The sequence below is a fragment of the Alosa sapidissima genome, chromosome 3, assembly GCF_018492685.1.
Source record: "Alosa sapidissima isolate fAloSap1 chromosome 3, fAloSap1.pri, whole genome shotgun sequence".
In the NCBI taxonomy this organism is placed as follows: Eukaryota; Metazoa; Chordata; class Actinopteri; order Clupeiformes; family Clupeidae; genus Alosa; species Alosa sapidissima.
In genome coordinates this window covers 26899998-26918512 of record NC_055959.1, presented here as the reverse complement: position 1 = coordinate 26918512, position 18515 = coordinate 26899998, and the positions used below count along the sequence as shown (strand labels likewise).

Genomic DNA, 18515 nt, shown 5'->3' with positions numbered 1-18515 from the left:
CACCTCTAGTAATCTCATGGTGTTTGAATAGCAGTATTTATTTTTACCTAAGGTCTCCTTTGCTGTATAGTTTGAATGTTAATCCTCATTGTGTAAGTCGCTTTGGTCAAAGCATCTGTTAAATAAACGTAAATGTAATGTGAATGTTTCCCATACCTCATCTGGACTGGAGCGGAAGATGAGCAGGTCAAAGGGCATGGCGGCCACGATGTCGATGAGGAACCAGCCCTTGAGGTAGTGGCGGGCGATGCGTGCCGGCTGGCTCACCACCTCGTCGTTGCGGTTGACGTAGGTGGTGCGGAAGTTGATGATGATGTCCACCACAAACATGACGTCCACCACCAGGTCCACCACGTTGAGCGGGTTGCAGGTGTAGCCGCAGGTGCGCCGGCGCTTCTCCTCCTGCTCGTTGAGCAGGAAGGCGGCCGAGTAGGGTGTGAAGACAGCTGTGTAGAGCACCAGCAGCAGGATGAGCCAGTCCCACACCGCCTTGAAGGGGCTGTAGTGCAGGATGGTCCACTTGTGGATGCGCGGCGCCTGCAGCTTGTACTCAGGAAGCACGTCCGCCCCCAGAGACAGGACCTGAGGAAAGGGGACAGGGGCCAAGAGAGAAGATTAGACTTTTATACAATACTGCACACTTACTAGGCTATACTAGACTATACTGTAGAATACTGCACACTTACTAGGCTATACTGTAGAATACTGCACACTTACTAGGCTATACTGTAGAATACTGCACACTTACTACACTTACTAGACTATACTGTAGAATACTGCACACTTACTAGACTATACTGTAGAATACTACACACTTACTAGGCTATACTGTGGAATACTGCACACTTACTAGGCTATACTATATTAGAAACATATTATACAATCACGCAAAAAAAGAGAAAAGACAAATGATGGGGGCACAGGCCAATAAGACATTTTGTGTGAAACAGACATATTGCTATATTTACCGCAAAATATTCTATATTCTGTGATAATAATGTTACAAAGCATCCCCATGAGACAAAGGCATGCCTGTTGACTGGGTGAGCATTTGTTAAGACTGAATATAAAGTGCCCGTCACTCTACTCACTTCACACAAGTCAGAAGGTTGGAGGTTAAGTTAAGACTGAAAATAAAGTGGCCGTCACCCTACTCATTTCAGCGAAGTCAGAAGACCTGGGCTCAGAGAGAGAAGCAAACCACAGCGCACACTCTGGCTAGGGAAGTGACAGAGATAACAGTAACAGTTAGACCTTGCAGTGAAGGTGACCGTTACACAAACAGAGCTGTTCCAGACTCACTGATAACGCCGTCCAAAAAAATCAGCCCACACAAACAACTACACTTACACAACATTCTTTCTTGCCGGGCTCCAATAAATGCCATATTTGTATTGCCAGAGCTGCTCCAGACTCGATGATAACACCCAAAAAACTATCAGCACACATAAACAAGTCCACTCATAGTGTTACACACAGATACTATTCTGTTCCCCCCTTTTTGTCATGCTCCAATAAATGAAGTATGTATGGCCAGAAAAACAAACTATTGAAGGATAAAAGGTCGACCCTGGCCATTCTGAGGGATCAAACCAAACAAAAGCCCAAAAGGGCATCAGGAGCTGGCCAGCAGCAGTAGCTGATGTCCCTCTTGGCTGGAGGCCAAACACTGTCATTATGTGCCATATCCTGGATCATATCAAATGCATCGTGGCATTTACAGCACAAGCCAGTCATAAATATGACATTTCTTCTCACTTATGAAAACAGATACCTGTGTCCTGTAAAATGTTGATGCTTCAGAGCCCCAACACTGATGCTGAACTGGTGGGCATGAAACATATGATATATTACACTATACTAAACTATACTAAACTATACTAGATGCTATACCTGAGCCTAGAGTCCCTCTTTGTCTTCCACATGGCATTAAAGATTAGGCGTATGAGTAATGTCCTTTGTGACATTGATCGGGAAATATTTATAGAAAGACATTCTTCAAACTCTTTTCACATAAACTAGTCCACTGTGAAATGGCAGAACTGATGCCAAGTTTGCCTTGTGATACTTAGGCCACAACCAAACATTACAGGAGCAGGGGAACAATTGTCTCAGTGCTATCACACTGGATGGACAAAGAGAAGAACTACTTTGTGACGGACAACCATATCTAGTTTGTAGAGAAGCCAGAGGTACATTTTAGAACTCGCTGACAGAAAACACACACATTAGCTTCACTGACTTTCAGCAAAGTCTGCTCACTAATATAACCCAGCATTACAAATATTCAATGTGAATCAAAAGGCTTAAGCTGGAACACAAAAAACAGCATTCTCTGCAGCAGCATGTTGGCTACAGGATGCTAATCACTGGATGTAGCACTCAGGATGCTAATCTAGACAGGACACCCATAAACATGGGAGACCTTTAGAGGGCATTGAGCGTGCTCAAAGGCACAGCCACTTTCAGAGGGTGGTCGTGTGCAAACCACCAGCAGCAGTGAGAGTGCTCTTAGTCTGGCCTCACGAACACGTCAGGCTGTCACGTCAGCAGCAACAACAAACAGCACAACTTTCCATTAGCTGTCCCAGCTAACAGTCACGCTGATCAATCCAGGTTAATATGTAGGTCACAGGGAGAGAGAGAAAGAGACAGACGTACAGAGAGATAGGGGGACACAAAGAGGGAAATAGGGACGCACACAGACAGATATTTGATGTATAAAATGCTGATATCCTTTCCTGGCCTATTGATGGCCAAGAATCCAGGTGTCAAGTTCTATGGACAGTCTGTTGTCAAATGTGTTGGAAACTTAGACCATTAGGAGACAGAGACAAGATGACCGCAGTCTTTAAATTGTTCCAGTAAATTAGGGCATATGTTTTTGTCATATCAGTTGTCACTGTCACAAATGACCTTCACTGATTTGACCACTGACTACACCTTATAGTGTCACAGAAATGGTCACTAGCAACTGACAACCAATTACTACATGACCATAACGCTCAATCACATTTCTCATGACATATGCATTTACAATTAGCATTGAAGCCAAACAGTAGCTTGTCTGCATTACCTGAGAATGATCAGTACAGTATCTCTATTATAAGTGTTTCCACTGGTCATATTCAAAGGTTCTCACATTTGCATAACTGCAGCGGCTCTCATAAAAGCAGTAGGCCATGGAACATCAAAATACCAGTATAACAACAACAAGCACAGCACATTGCATTTATATAGTGCTTTATCAAGGTACCCAAAGCATTTAAAGTACTCTGTATCCATTAAACTGTGAGTCACTCTTGATAACAGCTTGATATAATCTGTAAGCATTCTAACCTGTAACCAGCGCAGACAAACCCTTAAACAAACCTCTCCCTCATGCCACCAAATCTGACCTGGAAGCCCTGGAAGGACGGACTCACTGACCGGCAGTACGATGAGCGCCTCCATGTCCAGGTTCTCCACGCTGTCGCGGCGGGGGCCCCAGCAGCACAGCCAGGTCTTCAGGGAGGCCAGCACGCCAGCCTGTCGGCCGCGCGGGAGGAACCGCCGCTCCCTACAAATCCCTCCCACCGCCACCATCCAGACCAGAGCACCGCAGCGCAGTGTGTCGCGCCGCACCACACCACAGGACGCTGGAGCTGCTCTGGAGCTAATGGGTGCTTGCAGGGGTAGTGTGAGTGGTTGGGTGCATGGTTGTCGTAGTGTATGCGTCTTTGTGTATGTGTGTGTAACGCAGTAGTGCACCTAGTGTGTAAATCATGCTTGCTATCCTTGCTGAACGCTGAAACTGGGAAACGTGCAACTCTTTTAAACACACACACACACAGTCATCCTGAAGCTCATGTGACCTTTCGTGAGGTTCGGAACTGAAACACCCAGTTTGCTGGAACAAATCGACAGAAAAAGAGAGTGCATTTTCTAAAAATGGTGTGTGTGTGTGTGTGTGTGTGTGTGTGTGTGTGTGTGCGTGTGTGTGGACTGATAGATATGGAATCATCTAAAGTTTGGTTCAGTGAAAGTGTACTGAGCAAACCCAATTCATGATGTCATTGTTCAAATGTTCCACTCTTAATATTTTGACTCATAATTGCCAAAAGCGTCCTAGAATGGTAGCTTTCACAATTCCAACAACCTGTCCTGTGTCTTTTCGTAAAGCACCACATATGGTCATCCAATACATTTAGCCAACTCCTGCAGAGAACTGTTATAGGCAGAAAGACATTTGAGCATGGCTCTACTATTGTCTCAATATCAAATCTTCTTTATCAGATTCCAACATAGAGTACTTTACAAACATGGACCCGAGGACAACAGTTCTTTTTTTACATGCCAAATTTACCACGAGCATTTGCACACTTGACCAGACATCAAAACAGATCAGTTTATACCAACCTGTAGAAAAAGCGCTCCCATAGAAAGTACATATTTACATAAGCATAGGTTTATGAACACTTACACAAGTTCAACATATGGCTCTACGTGCCAGTGAACTGCATGTTTTCACACAGCTAACCATCCACTATGACCCTATCTCCTTCCCCATCAGCATCCTGGCTTCCTTCTCAGTCGAAACCTAATGTGGGCATTGCATCATTTTATTGCATGATCCCTGTCTGCACAGTACTTCCTGACCACACAAGTGGGCTTGAGAGCTGTTTGAGAGACCATGCCGGACACGAGTGAACATTTCTGCTCACATTAATTTGACAAATGCAGGACTTGGATGTGAAAACGGGGCTTGAACTCATCTTCCTTGTCATCTTTCTCAGCAGAATGGAATCCTTGTGTTGCAAACCACTTTCACACATAAGGTGTGATACGATAACACAGTGTTTCTCAAACTTTTTCAGACCAAGGACCACTTAACCAGTAAAAAAAAAAACTCACGGACCACCTAGGTAATAGACACAATAGGCCTATTCACTGAACCACCTTGCTTATTGTCTTTGCATCTTGCTTATTATGTCAGAGGTTTCATATGATTTAAATTGATTAAATTGGCATAGCTTAAATAGGCAGTGTTTCAGAACTGTTTGGATTTACATACAAGTTGCAAACAACTCCTCTATCTATTATTTTTACCACGTCTGCTCGCGGACCACTTGGGATAGCTTGTGGACCACCAGTGGTTCCCGGAACACACTTTGAGAAACACTACTTTAACAGACAGAAGAGCACTATTTAGGCACTTTTGTAAACAACCAATGGCTCACTGATGGTGTCCGTGTTAAATAGCATGGGCAGAGTATTTTCTTTAAAAGAACAAAAAGCATTTATCTTGTTAAAGCAACAAGAAAGATGTGGAAATCGAAAATTAACTGAAAGTAGGGATTACCGTGGGGCCTTAAAAAGTCTTTAATATTTCCAGATATTGTATCCTAGATCTTACATTACATTTATACGTCTTAAATATGTTCATTTACTGCTTCTTCCATAACTCTTTATTTGATATTTTTTTGAGAAATGTGTTAGCGTCATATATAGTTGGTTCTTAAAGATCCAGGTATTTGTATGTTGGTATGTTGTAATAAAACTACAGATAACACCTATGTGGAACCGATAACTTGTAGCCAGCAAACAGCCTGGTCAGAATTTATCACCGTACAATTACTTCAAAAGCAATTCTGGAACTTACATTTTCATACTTCATATAAGTCTTAAATTTAATTCATGATTGTCTTACATTTAATTTGTTGAAACCTGAAGAAACTATGTGATAGGGTCCAGACTAATTATCAAGCTACTGTTAGCATGCTGTTATACAACAAAAAATGACCAAATGTACCATTTACAGCAAACACATACTATGTTGGCCCATCTCTTTCATCATCTCGCCTATGTTTCTTATCAACATCACACCTGTTGCTAGGCTACTGCATATTTCTCCCTTGACATGTGTCAGGTGGGATTTTTGCCATCTCTTATCCACCCAGACAATCAAGGATCCAGCTGTCATTACTTCAAGATATTACTTTCATGTCTGTTGCTTAACCTCTCACAATAGCTCCTGCTGGCAACAGAATGGGGACAGATGAGGCACCAGGTAATACCACAGGACAGGTTCTCCATCCCTAACACCTCACACATATTGAGTGACGATGGACTGAACCACAGAATTGGCTTTATGTCTGATAGTTTTTACTGTAACACCAGCTATGCCATCTGAGGGACCCAGATAGCAAGAGGCTGGCGGACCACTGTCGGTCCACTGTCGGTCCACCGGGGGCATAGCTGGCGGTCCGCTGGCATTTTGCTCATTGGTTCTCTGGCGGTCCGTTGGCCGGTTGCAGACAAATTGCCCAATATTTTGCCACTATTGGTCTAAAATCTTTTTCATTTGTTCAGTTATACGCCATACATCATTTTAATAACTTTTCCTAATATTCGTGAGAAGTTACATTTAAAGAGAATGTGGTCCAACGGCGGACCACAAGTGGCACGCCACCGGTGGCATACCACCAGCGGTCCGCTATCTGCCAATCTGATTTTGCCATCTGAGGGACAGACCCTGAGCTGCCTGTGTCCTCCCCAGGTAGTTGGCTAGGGCTGTCACAGGGCTTTCAGAGGGATGTTCCCTATGTGTGAATGTTAATGGTAATGAATGATAAATTGTAATGGCAACAGCAACTAAATACCACCAACAGCAGCGTTCCAAGGTTAAAGGTTGCCTGTGACCTTTGCACCGCTGTGTGTATGAAGTATTCTTGTTGCACCTCACAGTGTTGCTGTTGCTGTAACAAGATAACTAGCTAACAACTCCCAGATCATGGGCTCAACATCCTGGGAGGACACAGTGATAACAGTGTACTGTATGTACACCTGTGCTGGACTATTCATCAGTATGCATTACCAACTCAACAAATAATTACAATAAACAAAATGTAACTTCCTTTATATAAAATGGGAATAGCTATTGGTAATCTGGAATGCCTGTTTGTTTCAGTCACCATAATGGAATCCTACTGGCTTACTCGACTAGCAGCCTCTGAGAGGTCTGATGCACACTGTGCGTCTGATGCACATTGATATCCAGATGGTGATTTTATCAGTGTACTAGGCCCATCTTATTCTTATCATCTGCTAGAGCCTTAATGGAGGGACTGCTTTTTCTGCACCTTCTGTATCAACGTAACACCAGAGTCTTTTCACAAGATGTCTTATTTATGCACTTCCTGCACAGAGCAACTAAATAACCCACACAAATCAGGCCCAACAGTCAACTGTAAAAACCGGTAATATGCAGGCTTTGTGTATTTTCTTATCAATTTATTCAAACATATCAAATGGCCTACATACACCTCATTATGATATTACCATTCATCTCCCTCTACCATCTCACCTACTTATGCAAAACCCCTCCTGCTTATCATACATGCCGGGCTTCAGCCTTTTTAAAGTCAAATGAGGTGCTTTGCATGTTACAAAAGGAAAGCTGTTACTGTGGAATCATGTAGTTGCAATCTAGTTATAGTTGCTAAGACGACCTCAAACTGACATTATCTTGATGATATGATCTTCTTGGTTTAGATGTTGGGTGTAATCAGTGGCTGCAGAAACAGTTTCTACAGTCTGGAGTTACTGGGTGCAACATAAAGGACCTGGGGTATTTGTAGTCTGCATGCTGCAGAGCAGCCTGAGGGGGAGGAGATGATCGTATCAGACTTCACTTCCAGCTCAGTTTGTGCTGAAATCATCATCGGCCTATCTGTCTTCCTCTGTTTCTGTGTCACATGCATGCACATGCACACGCACACGCACGCACACACACACGCACACACACACACGAAAGAACACACATGTGAAAAGGAAGTGACAAATACTCACAATCACTTTAACACCACTGATCTTTAGCGCCACAGGGCCGTGGTTCCACCTGAACTAATGCTAAAGGTATACGCTTCCTGACCCACCAATATCAGGCAAGGGCAAGTCAGCCCACTGCCACACGCCTCCCTATGGTTTTTTAAACATTTCCACTACATATGCACTCAAAAAATCTATCTTCCATACACAAACAGACACCACCGAACCCGAGTCCATCCTCCACACACTCACACAAAGACACACACATGCATGTGCACACTCACACAAAGACACACACATGCATGGGCACACTCAGACACGCGCCTGCACATGAACCCACTCATGCGAGGTATTGGAGGTTATTGATAGCGGCCTGTTTCATAATGATGGCCCAGGTTTTAATCTATCCCTACTGTCTGCACGGAGATCTCCTCCCTGTCACACACACATGCACACAAAGACACACACACACACACGCATGCAGGCACAAACACACACACACACACACACACAAATGCAGTAACACTCACACACATGTAAACACACACTTGTGCTCTCACACACATCCATGCATGTGCATGAACACTTACATGTAAACACACTTGTGCGTGTATACAGAGTATCCTGACCACACAAGGACTCATTTGAAGGCAACCATAAACTAAAGTCAAGAAGCGTCAACAAGCACCTTTGCCTCCATTTATAAGTCACAGACACTAGTCATCAAGTCACATTCCGAAAATCAGTCCCTCAATCCTCCACAACCAAGATGCAAGTTGGAGTACTAAGAATCCCACACACCTTGACACATTTCCAAACTGTTTGGCAAGATTCAAACAAGACAAACACCACAATTTATTTATTCTAATTCTCACTACTCTTGCAGCATGGTCACTGAACCAAATACAGGCCAAATCTCTGTGAAAATGACACAATTTAGGAAGCCCACTTTGAGAGATGAGAGGAGAAAGAAGAGAGGAGAAAGAAGAGAGGAGAAAGGAGAAAAAGGAAAGAGTTGCAGAGAAGTAATGTAAGAAGTAAAGAAAGACTTACAGGCTTGAGTTTCTGTTTGAAGCTCATGTTGACATTCTCTGAGTGGTGCTAAGAGCAAAAGCAGTAGTCCACTGACCGCCTGCTCTGACACGCGCACACACACCCATACACACACATACATACACTCACTCACTCACACCCACACACGCGTTCGTAGGTGGTAATATCCAAGGGGTGAGAGACAGAGGCTGAGAGAGAGAGAGAGAGAGAGAGAGAGATGGCGAGAGAGAGAGAGTGAGAGAGAGAGAGAGAGAGAGAAGAAGAGAGGAAGAGAGGGAGGAAGAGAGGGAGGGAGAGAGGGACGGAGAGAAGGAGGGACAGGAACAGAGAGCAAAAGAGTGTAGGAGTGGAAGAAAAAAAAGAAAAAGAGGGGTGTCTGCCAAGGGGACACTATCCTGCCCTCCTACTCTTTCGTCAGAACCTCATACTGCTCTTCCAATTCTATTTTTCTTTCATTCTTTTCCAATTCAAATCTGCAATTCTCTTCTCACACAAACATGTGAATTCTCATGTAAAGGACAATCCGCACAAATGTACACACATTTTAGGCTGTAAAATACAATTTAAAAATAAGATTCTAAAACTTACTTTAGGCTAAGTCAACTTGTATAATGTCCATCAGAAGAATATGGGGAGGTCAACTGTTAGGCCACACACACACACACACACACACACACACACACACACACACACACACACTTCAATGAATCACAGCACCAGGAGATCACATAATGTGCTTGATGTTATGCAGACTAATCAATACAATACAAGAATCAATGATTGTGGTCATTTCCCCTTTGTTGACCTGTGCCAATCGACATCCAATTACAGAAGTGGGAATAAGCAGGGTGGGCCAGGGGTGGGGTGGGATGGGGTGGGGTGGGGTGGGGGGAGGAGCGAGCATTACATCACAGGAGGCAAGACAGTCGTCTGACACAAACACACACGGAGCCTGAGGGAGCCACACTGACTGGATGTAAACAAAGATGACGACAGCAGCGAGACACAGGACCAAATGCCATAAACCAGAGGAGACCATCTTAGAAGCGAGAGCTCCAGACATACTTCTGTGGCAGTCCCAAGGAATGGGGAGAGGAGAGGGACAGAGACTCAAATGTGAAGGATGAAGAAGAGAACAAGGGACTGAGAGAAAAGAGAGAAGAGACATGCCAGAGGACACAACTCTCCCTAGAGTGGTAGAGAGATAAGAAGAGGAGTCTTGAGATGAGTATAAGAGAGAGTACAGAGAGAGACTGTGAGATAGACAGAGAGAGAGAGAGAGAGAGAGAGAGAGAGAGAGAGAGAGAGAGAGAGAGAGAGAGAGAGAGAGGGCAGGTCTTTACTGTCACTGCCCTCTGCATCCATTAGCCCCAGAGGCCAAGGTCATGAGCAGCAGGACACCTCTGTGGAGGATCGATGCCCACCGACTCACTTCCTCTCTCCTCTTCTTCACTCTCCCTCCGCTCACACAACCTGCCTGAACCCCCCCATCACTCCCCCTCACTCCGCCTTGCCCCTCAGAGCCTTCCGCCGTTCTCCACACACACACACACACACACACACACACACACACACACACACACGGTGCTTTAAGGCGAGAAAGGGAGACATTCACAGCCACCACGACACCCAACAGCCCACCAATTAGTTTAAAGAAGCTCAATGACACAGGCAACCTCTGACTTCATGATAAATGACAGTAAATACAGACACTCTGTGATAAATGAAAGAACACTGACGTAGGCTCAACACTAATAATGCCAATTTAATCAATCAATGCATCAGGCAGTCAGAGGGGACAGTCAAGGTCAATGCTACAATGCTACTGTGAACAATGCTAAGAAAATTGCAGCCCTGCTTTAGTGAAAGACGAGACAAGTTGTCATAGCAGCTAATTGAACATACTAATGAGTCACGTTTCTACTCTAAAAGCTCAGGACGGCTGCGCCCTTTTTTTTAGCATCTAGAGTAATACTCAGACATAGGGATGCGTCTTGTTGCTGGGGAAAGGTGCCTTCGTGAATTTCAGGACAGTGTTCAAGACAGAAAAACGGATTGAACAGGTCTTCGATTTCATGCGTCACAGGTTACTAGACCTTCAATTTCCAACATACACACATCCACAAGGTCTGAAAATCAAAATAGTACAGAAACTTTTACAGTAGCAGAAAATGTTTATGTTGTCAAGCAGAGACTTTATGGCATTATTATTGTTGCTGTTATTATTAATGAATCCACCTGTGGCACAGATGTTCTGGGTTGGTGGCAAAACCTTTATCTAAAAAGGCTGCAATTTACAACTAAAAAAGCCTGAATGAGTTGTGAACTCAATGGTGTTTCTTAAATTACTACTTTCCAATAAAGTTTCACACGTGCTTGAGTACATACATAGACACACACACACACACACACAAGAGCAGTGTGTGCGTGAGCGTGAGCGTGCGTGTTAGCAGTGATGCAGGGTGGTGTCTATCTGCAGCATGGATTTTTCCACTGGCAGGAGCGACACGCTGCTTCCCATGTGCGTTGACACAGCAGCGGCCTGTCAATATGTCAGACTCTCTTTTCTCATACCCCATTCTCTCTCTCTCTCTCTCTCTCTCTCTCTCTCTCTCTCTCTCTCCCTCCCTCGCTCTGAATTTGACTCCCTCTATTTATACATCACCCTCAGCACCTGAGCTAGCTAGAGGCACACCTGGGTTGCACACACAAAGAGCACTCTGGCAGCTCACTCGGCCCTTACTCGTCTGGCCTCATGATCATTTGCATGATTGCTAACCTACATTACCAAAAGCATTATATTATGTCCACACTAAAAATATGGGACCGTCTACTGTAATCATGATTAGGCTCTATATACATTCACACTCGCACACACATCCATACACATATATACCCACACACACACACACTCACTCTCTAACACACACACACACACACTCTCACACACAAACATACATACACGCACACACACACACACACATTCACATACTCTCACACACAAACATACATACACACACACACACATACCATCGGCCACCCCCTCCACAGTGGAGCTGACCACTCTGAGTTGGGGTATATGGGTCACTGTGGTACACAGCGTCGTACCGTGGGGTGGGGCGTACGGCTTCGACCTCTCAATCGCTGTGGGTTTTCCATGGTGACCAGAGATGGCGTGCCTCTCTTTTCCACACGACGTCATCATGACAGCGATCCATGAGAGCCACTCTGGAGCCGAACGTCAAGCGCTCGCTCACCTACGCCTGCCTCCGTGCTGGCCAATCAGAGGACAGAGCTCATGTGCACTCAGTCGATCTTTCAGAAACATCACACACCACTCCTCACACATGACTCCTCGCACACGACTCCTCACACACGACTCCTTACACACAATCACACAACTCCTCACACACGACTCCTCACACACAACTCCTCACACACGACTCCTCACACACATAGGGGCAGCCGTGGCCCACTGGTTAGCACTCTGGACTTGTAACCGGAGGGTTGCCGGTTCGAGCCCCGACCAGTGGGCTGCGGCTGAAGTGCCCTTGAGCAAGGCACCTAACCCCTCACTGCTCCCCGAGCGCCGCCGTTGTACCAGCTCACTGCGCCGGGATTAGTGTGTGCTTCACCTCACTGTGTGTACACTGTGTGCTGTTTGTGTTTCACTAATTCGCCGATTGGGTTAAATGCAGAGACCAAATTTCCCTCACGGGATCAAAAAAGTATATATACTTATATACTTATACTTAGTGATGTAGTACTCGAGTCCGGTCTCGAGACCAATTTCTGCTTTCTCGGTCTCGTCTCGGACTCGTTCCTTCAAAGACTCGGTCTTGACTCGGTCTCGGACCACAGTGGGAGGAGAAGGACTCGTAATCCTCGAGACCAACGCATTTTTTATGTTCATATAAAAAAACAGACAACACATAACAACAATAATAATAAAATGCAATGTTGACCGGCATTATTTAAAAATTACATCCCATGGTGCAATGCAAAGATACTGCCGTCAGAGCCGTTTATTTATTTCTATGGCTCTGCTGCCGGTGAGTCAAAGACTCGGTCTTGACTCGGACTCAGCATAGGCGGTCTCGTCCCCATCACTAGTTATACTATACACGACTAGTTATACTATACACGACTCCTCACACACGACTCCTCACACACGACTCCTCACACACGACTCCTCACACACGACACCTCTCACACGACTCCTCACACACAACCACACTACTCCTCACTGTGCTTTGCTTCTCTCTGCCGCTGGCAGCATTAGTGGGCACTCTGAATAGTTTTCCATCCACTGTGGAATTCATGAGCCAAACTGTGCAAGCATGACGCAGCCTCTTTGATGGGATGTACAATTCATTATGTAACTGAATAAGCCATGTTTTTATTATTTATTACGTCTCAATAACCTTCTTTCAGGCAGCACTTCACCTGGTGCAGGCCACCTGCCAGCCCCCCTGGTGTTTTAGGTTGCGGGTTCTATCTCACACGGTGGTCTCTCAGGTTCTATCTCACACTGGCCTGGTGTGTTAGGTTGGTCAGAACGTTGGTTCTCTAGCTCATGAGATGAAAGGCGGGGCACTCCACTGTACGAGCTCTCGGCTCTGACAGAGCCTGCAGAACCTCTCACACACTTTGAAGCCATCATCAAAAAAAAAAAAAAAAATCATGCATCCTGACAAATATTGTTGAAAGACAATCTCTCATACACACACAAATCTGATTATATTTCATGCGGACATGCGTGAAAGGTAACTTGTGTCTTACCTGTGTGACGTGTGTGACCTTCTCACTGACGTTCTGCGATCGTTCCTTGACCTTGCTGGGGGCGATGATCTCGATCTCAGTGGGGGAGGGGGGGCGCAGGCGCTCGGTGGGGAATGAGAGCGTCACCTGCGGGATGCGACTGAGGGCGCGGAGGCGCATGAGGTCCGAGTCTGACGTGGAGTTTATCAAGCTCGGCTTCAGGTCTGCAAAAAGAGGCAGATGGGTAAACATGTAATACACTGATGTAAAGGACTACACTAGCAGCTGAATAGTGGCCTATTATATTACGTCAATATCACTTCTATGAAAACCTAAAAAAAGTAATTTAGTATTTCTTTATTCTCCTCCAGTTCTGCACACCCTGGCTTATTACTTAGACTTGATTAGGATCTGTGGTAAAACTGGTACAGTAAATGTCATGCATGATCATGTGTTTGATAGCCAGGGAGCATGTCTACTGATGAAAATGTATGCTACACTGTTCAAATATGTACAGATACAAGTGCCTGTGGATGGTGTCTGTGACTGAAGACGTGGCACAGCTTGATCTTGATCAGGATTAAAACCAAGATGGCTTGACACAGGCACACTCAGACTGGACTCCGACTGGACACGGAGCATACTGAGGCGAAGGTCCAGTAGGAGTAGGGAGATGTATGTGGCCAGCACGGGGCATTTATCTAGAAGGTTCTGTCTGATGCACGAAGCAGCTCCCTTTCTTCTAAACTAGAGATTTAATCTCACCTTGCTGTTTTGAGTGCACACCTGCACTGATTGGAAAGCCCCTTCAGAGCAGCAGGTACTGCAGCTGTGAAAGGAGGCTGTGTGGAACTTTGGAACTAGTGAACTAGTGAATTTGCATTTGCAACTAAACGTTTGTGTGGCCTGCTTCCTCTTCTATTACAGAAATGAGGAAATGACTAGGACAAAATAAAGTGAAATGAAGATATCTTCTACACTTACAGTATGTCATGTTATGCATGTCTTAGCTCACATGTATCTGTGTGACTCAAACTTATGTATGTTGGACTGCCCTGATGATTTCCCTGGTCGGGGTTTTGGCCCTGGACGTCTCTCCTCACTGCTGTGCCTTGTTTGATATTTGAGAACAATTCTCACCATATTTCCAGGAAAACAAATTATATATACAGTATATGTAGAGACAGATTTATATAACATGCGGGCTATATAGATTAAATATCTCAATATGATATAAATCAATATAGATCCATGCCTGAATTATAAAATGATCTAAGAATCTACACCCCAGATTGAACAATATCAGCACAATATCAGCAGTACATACTAATAGACACAAAGCCATTTTCTTACACACAATAATGCACTTAAAAGCACAAAGAAGCAGGCACACACGTACACACACACACACACACAGGCAGCGACACACACTCTGATCCAACGTCACTGGTCTAAATATAGCCGCGGAGGCTGCCGTGCATGTCCGGCTTGAACAAGCTCTCCCCACGGGAGGCACAGCAGGCTCTCCCTCAGGACCAGGCCAAGTTACCACGGCACCGCGGTTATCACTTCAGACATCTCATCCCTTAGTCTGGGCATTGATGTCAGAGAATACCAACTCAGGAGCATGTTCATCCGTCACAGTTTTGATCACACAAAAGATGGGAAGACAACGCATCTTCATGCCCACAGACAGATGCCTGTTTCACACAGAAGGGGCCTTCTGAACTCAATGGCAGTTTCTCTCTGAAGGGGCATTTCTTCTTTAATTACCGTATTTTCCGGACTGTAAGTCCGGAGCACTTTTTTTCATAGTTTGGCTGGTCCTGCGACTTATAGTCAGGTGCGACTTATATATAAAAAATAATATAATTGAACATGTTTTTAAATGTTAATTTATATTAACTGACATGAACCCTACATGAAACATTACTGTCTACATCCTTGAGAGAGCGCTCTCAAATGAACAAGTCCTGTGCACTTTCAGTCAGAGATTAGTGCTTGCTCTATGCCTGAAAGACACGTGCATACCTAAATCCTAGCCGGGCCTCAGATTCAGACAAATAAAAGCCAGTATAATTTTGTTTCAATTTAACTCATAAAAGAGCTCAACTTAATAATTTATATTGTTGGTTGGTTTAATATTGTTGCCAATGAAAAGTCATCGTCCTACACCATGAGTCTCCAACACGTTGCTCTCAAGCTACCAGTTGCACGCAGCCCCTGTCTGAGCTAGAGGCTGAAGCAATAACCTACATTTAAACACAATTGTTGCTGCCAGGCATCAGCCTTTGAATTTTATAAAAAAGTAAATCATGCATAATTTAAAAAATAACTAAATTTAGGCTATCTTAGACCTCTTTGGCTATATGGAATAGGTTTTCCTTGCAGCACAGCACACGTTCCATGAATGAATGAAAGCGGATGCCTTATCTCGCAATAAGCGAATGGAAATCCCGACACTCTTTCATACATGAAACTTAATAGTGAACCATTGCCATTGATAGCCTACCGGTATGCTGCTCCAAACGAAAAGTATAGGCCTATGTCTCACAGTAAAACGCAAGAAATAAAGGCCTATAGCTGACTCGAATAAGCCATGGTCCAAATAAAGGTGCTGTGCTTTGCCCAGCCATAATTTGAAATTTAGGCTACGATAGTCTGTCCCCTAAACATTCCTCACCCGTTATCTAGACATGCATGAAAACATTTGAAAACAAAACTCACTGCCATGTAATATTTGATCGTTGTTTTGCTACTAATTATCTTTCACGTGAATACGCACAGTGAAAGGCCTTATATGCGCTCCGTGTCTAGCTGTCTGTTCACGTCCGCAATCGAATATAACGTTCCTCAAATGGAGAACACATCCATGTTCTCTCGCGTTATATTATCGGCTTTCATGCTGTGTTTGCAAAATACCTGACGGTTCCTGATCGCTAAACGTTTGTTTTCCTTTCCTGTCGATAGCGGTTGATGTAGAAGCACCTATAGGCTAATTTGACCTTAGCGGTGACAAATCCTGCTGAGAGAGAGAGAGAGAGAGCAAAGAGAGAGAGGCACCCCCAAAGTGGTCCTGCGTGCGCGCGCGTGTGTGTGTCTGCATGGGGTTTTATTGAAGTCAGAGTTGGTCCGTCCAGTCAATAGTCCCGCATTCAGGCCGCTCATTAGATTAACGTCAGACAGCGCTGTAAAATGTGTGAGAATTTCTCGCATTATGAGTTGCGGGGCTTTTATCAATATGCTCAATATTTAGTAATAATTTATGCGCAATACCCGCAATCCCGCGCTGAAATTTAGGCCCTGGTTTTAAATGCACATCTTTTTTTCTCTCGCTCTCTCGGCGAGCATTTGTTCTGCTGCCAGCTTGTTCCAATATATCGTCCAAAATGCTTGATTGCATTGTATTCTCCACATTTTTAGCTAAATTTTCATGTACCACATCAGCATTTTTGTTCAGTGAATCTTTTGTAAATTGCTTTACAATAGCGTCGGGCCCTTGTCAGCAGCCTTCGGCTTGCCTCCTGCCACTATTCACTCCTTTGTCTTCAACATTCCCTGTAGAATTCTCAATATTTTTGGCCTCAATGTATCCAGTTACATAGTCTGTCTGTTCTTAGTCTTGGATTTTGTGAAATAAATTTCTAAATATCACCTGCTTGCTGCAGCTTCGGTCTGCACGTCCTTTTAAAACCGCATCTTTTTCTCTCTCAAGAATTTAATCTGCTGCCGGCTTGTCTCTCCACATCGTCCAAAATGCTTGATTGCATTGCATTCTCCACATTTTTAGCTAAATTTTCATGTACCACATCAGCATTTTTGTTCAGTGAATCTTTTGTAAATTGCTTTATAATTACCGTCGGGCCTATAGGCCTATTGCCTGGCTTGCCCCAGCTTCGGTCACGTCCTTTTAAAACCGTCTTTTTCTCTATTGTGAGCATTTAATCTGCTGCCAGCTTGTGACTCCACATCGCCCAAATTGCTTGATTGCATTGCATTCTCCACATTTTTAGCTAAATTTTCATGTATCATATCAGCATTTTTGTTCAGTGAATCTTTTGTAAATTGCTTTACAATTACCTTCGGGCCTATAGGCCTATCCCCTGGCTTGCTTCAGTCTCGTCTAAAACTGCATCTTTTTCTCTCTCGTGAGCATTTAATCTGCTGCCAGCTTGTGACTCCACATCGCCCAAAATGCTTGATTGCATTGTATTCTCCACAATTTAGATACATTTTGGTGTACCACATGGCATTTTCTTTCAGTGAATCTTTTGCTTTGCAATTACCTTCCTGCCCTCCTCTTGGCTTCATCTTCATTAACATTAATCTTTTTGGCCTCAATAATCCAGTTACATAGTCTCTGTTTTTGGTTTTGGATTTTGTGAAATACGTTTCTAAATAAATGCGACTTATAGTCCGGTGCGACTTATATATGTTTTTTTCCTGTTCATGACACATTTTTTTACTGATGCGACTTATACTCAGGAGCGACTTATAGTCCGGAAAATACAGTACATAAATTAATTAATTAAGCTAGGCAATTATGTTCTATGCAAAGGGAGGTGTGTGAAGTGACATTTTGAGGAGCCCAATGTGTTTTTGTACAGGTGCATTAAATAGGCTATAGGGCTATTTCTAAATGCATCAACAAAACAGCTTCTTAATTAAACATGGTTTTAGGTCATCATAGATTCACAACTGTTTTATCTTTGGTACGCTTATATTCTCAATTTGATTTCGTGTGAAGCTGAGATCTGTCTCATGACTCCTTCCAATTGAGCTCGCCACAATATATTGCATGTTGCAATTGCTAGATTTAGATTTGATTTTTTCTACCTGCCTGCTCTGGAAACAAAACAAAAAATTAGATTGAGATACCAATCTGAGGGTGT

The 18515-nt window shown here is 44.0% G+C and overlaps 1 protein-coding gene across 3 annotated transcripts in view; it reads right to left on the bottom strand.

The window, feature by feature from the left end:
• Positions 1-18515, bottom strand: part of kcnh6a (potassium voltage-gated channel, subfamily H (eag-related), member 6a) — a 49227-nt gene that overhangs the window by 10067 nt on the left and 20645 nt on the right. For 2 of the 3 annotated variants that reach the window (XM_042084849.1, XM_042084850.1), the window contains exons 6-7: positions 13645-13847; positions 157-582 (exon numbers count right to left, since the gene is read on the bottom strand). In XM_042084849.1, the coding sequence (XP_041940783.1) occupies positions 157-582; positions 13645-13847 (629 nt within the window). Of the gene's footprint in view, positions 1-156; positions 583-3429; positions 5910-13644; positions 13848-18515 lie in introns of those variants that run through there. The other variant, XM_042084852.1, reaches the window with a different exon arrangement.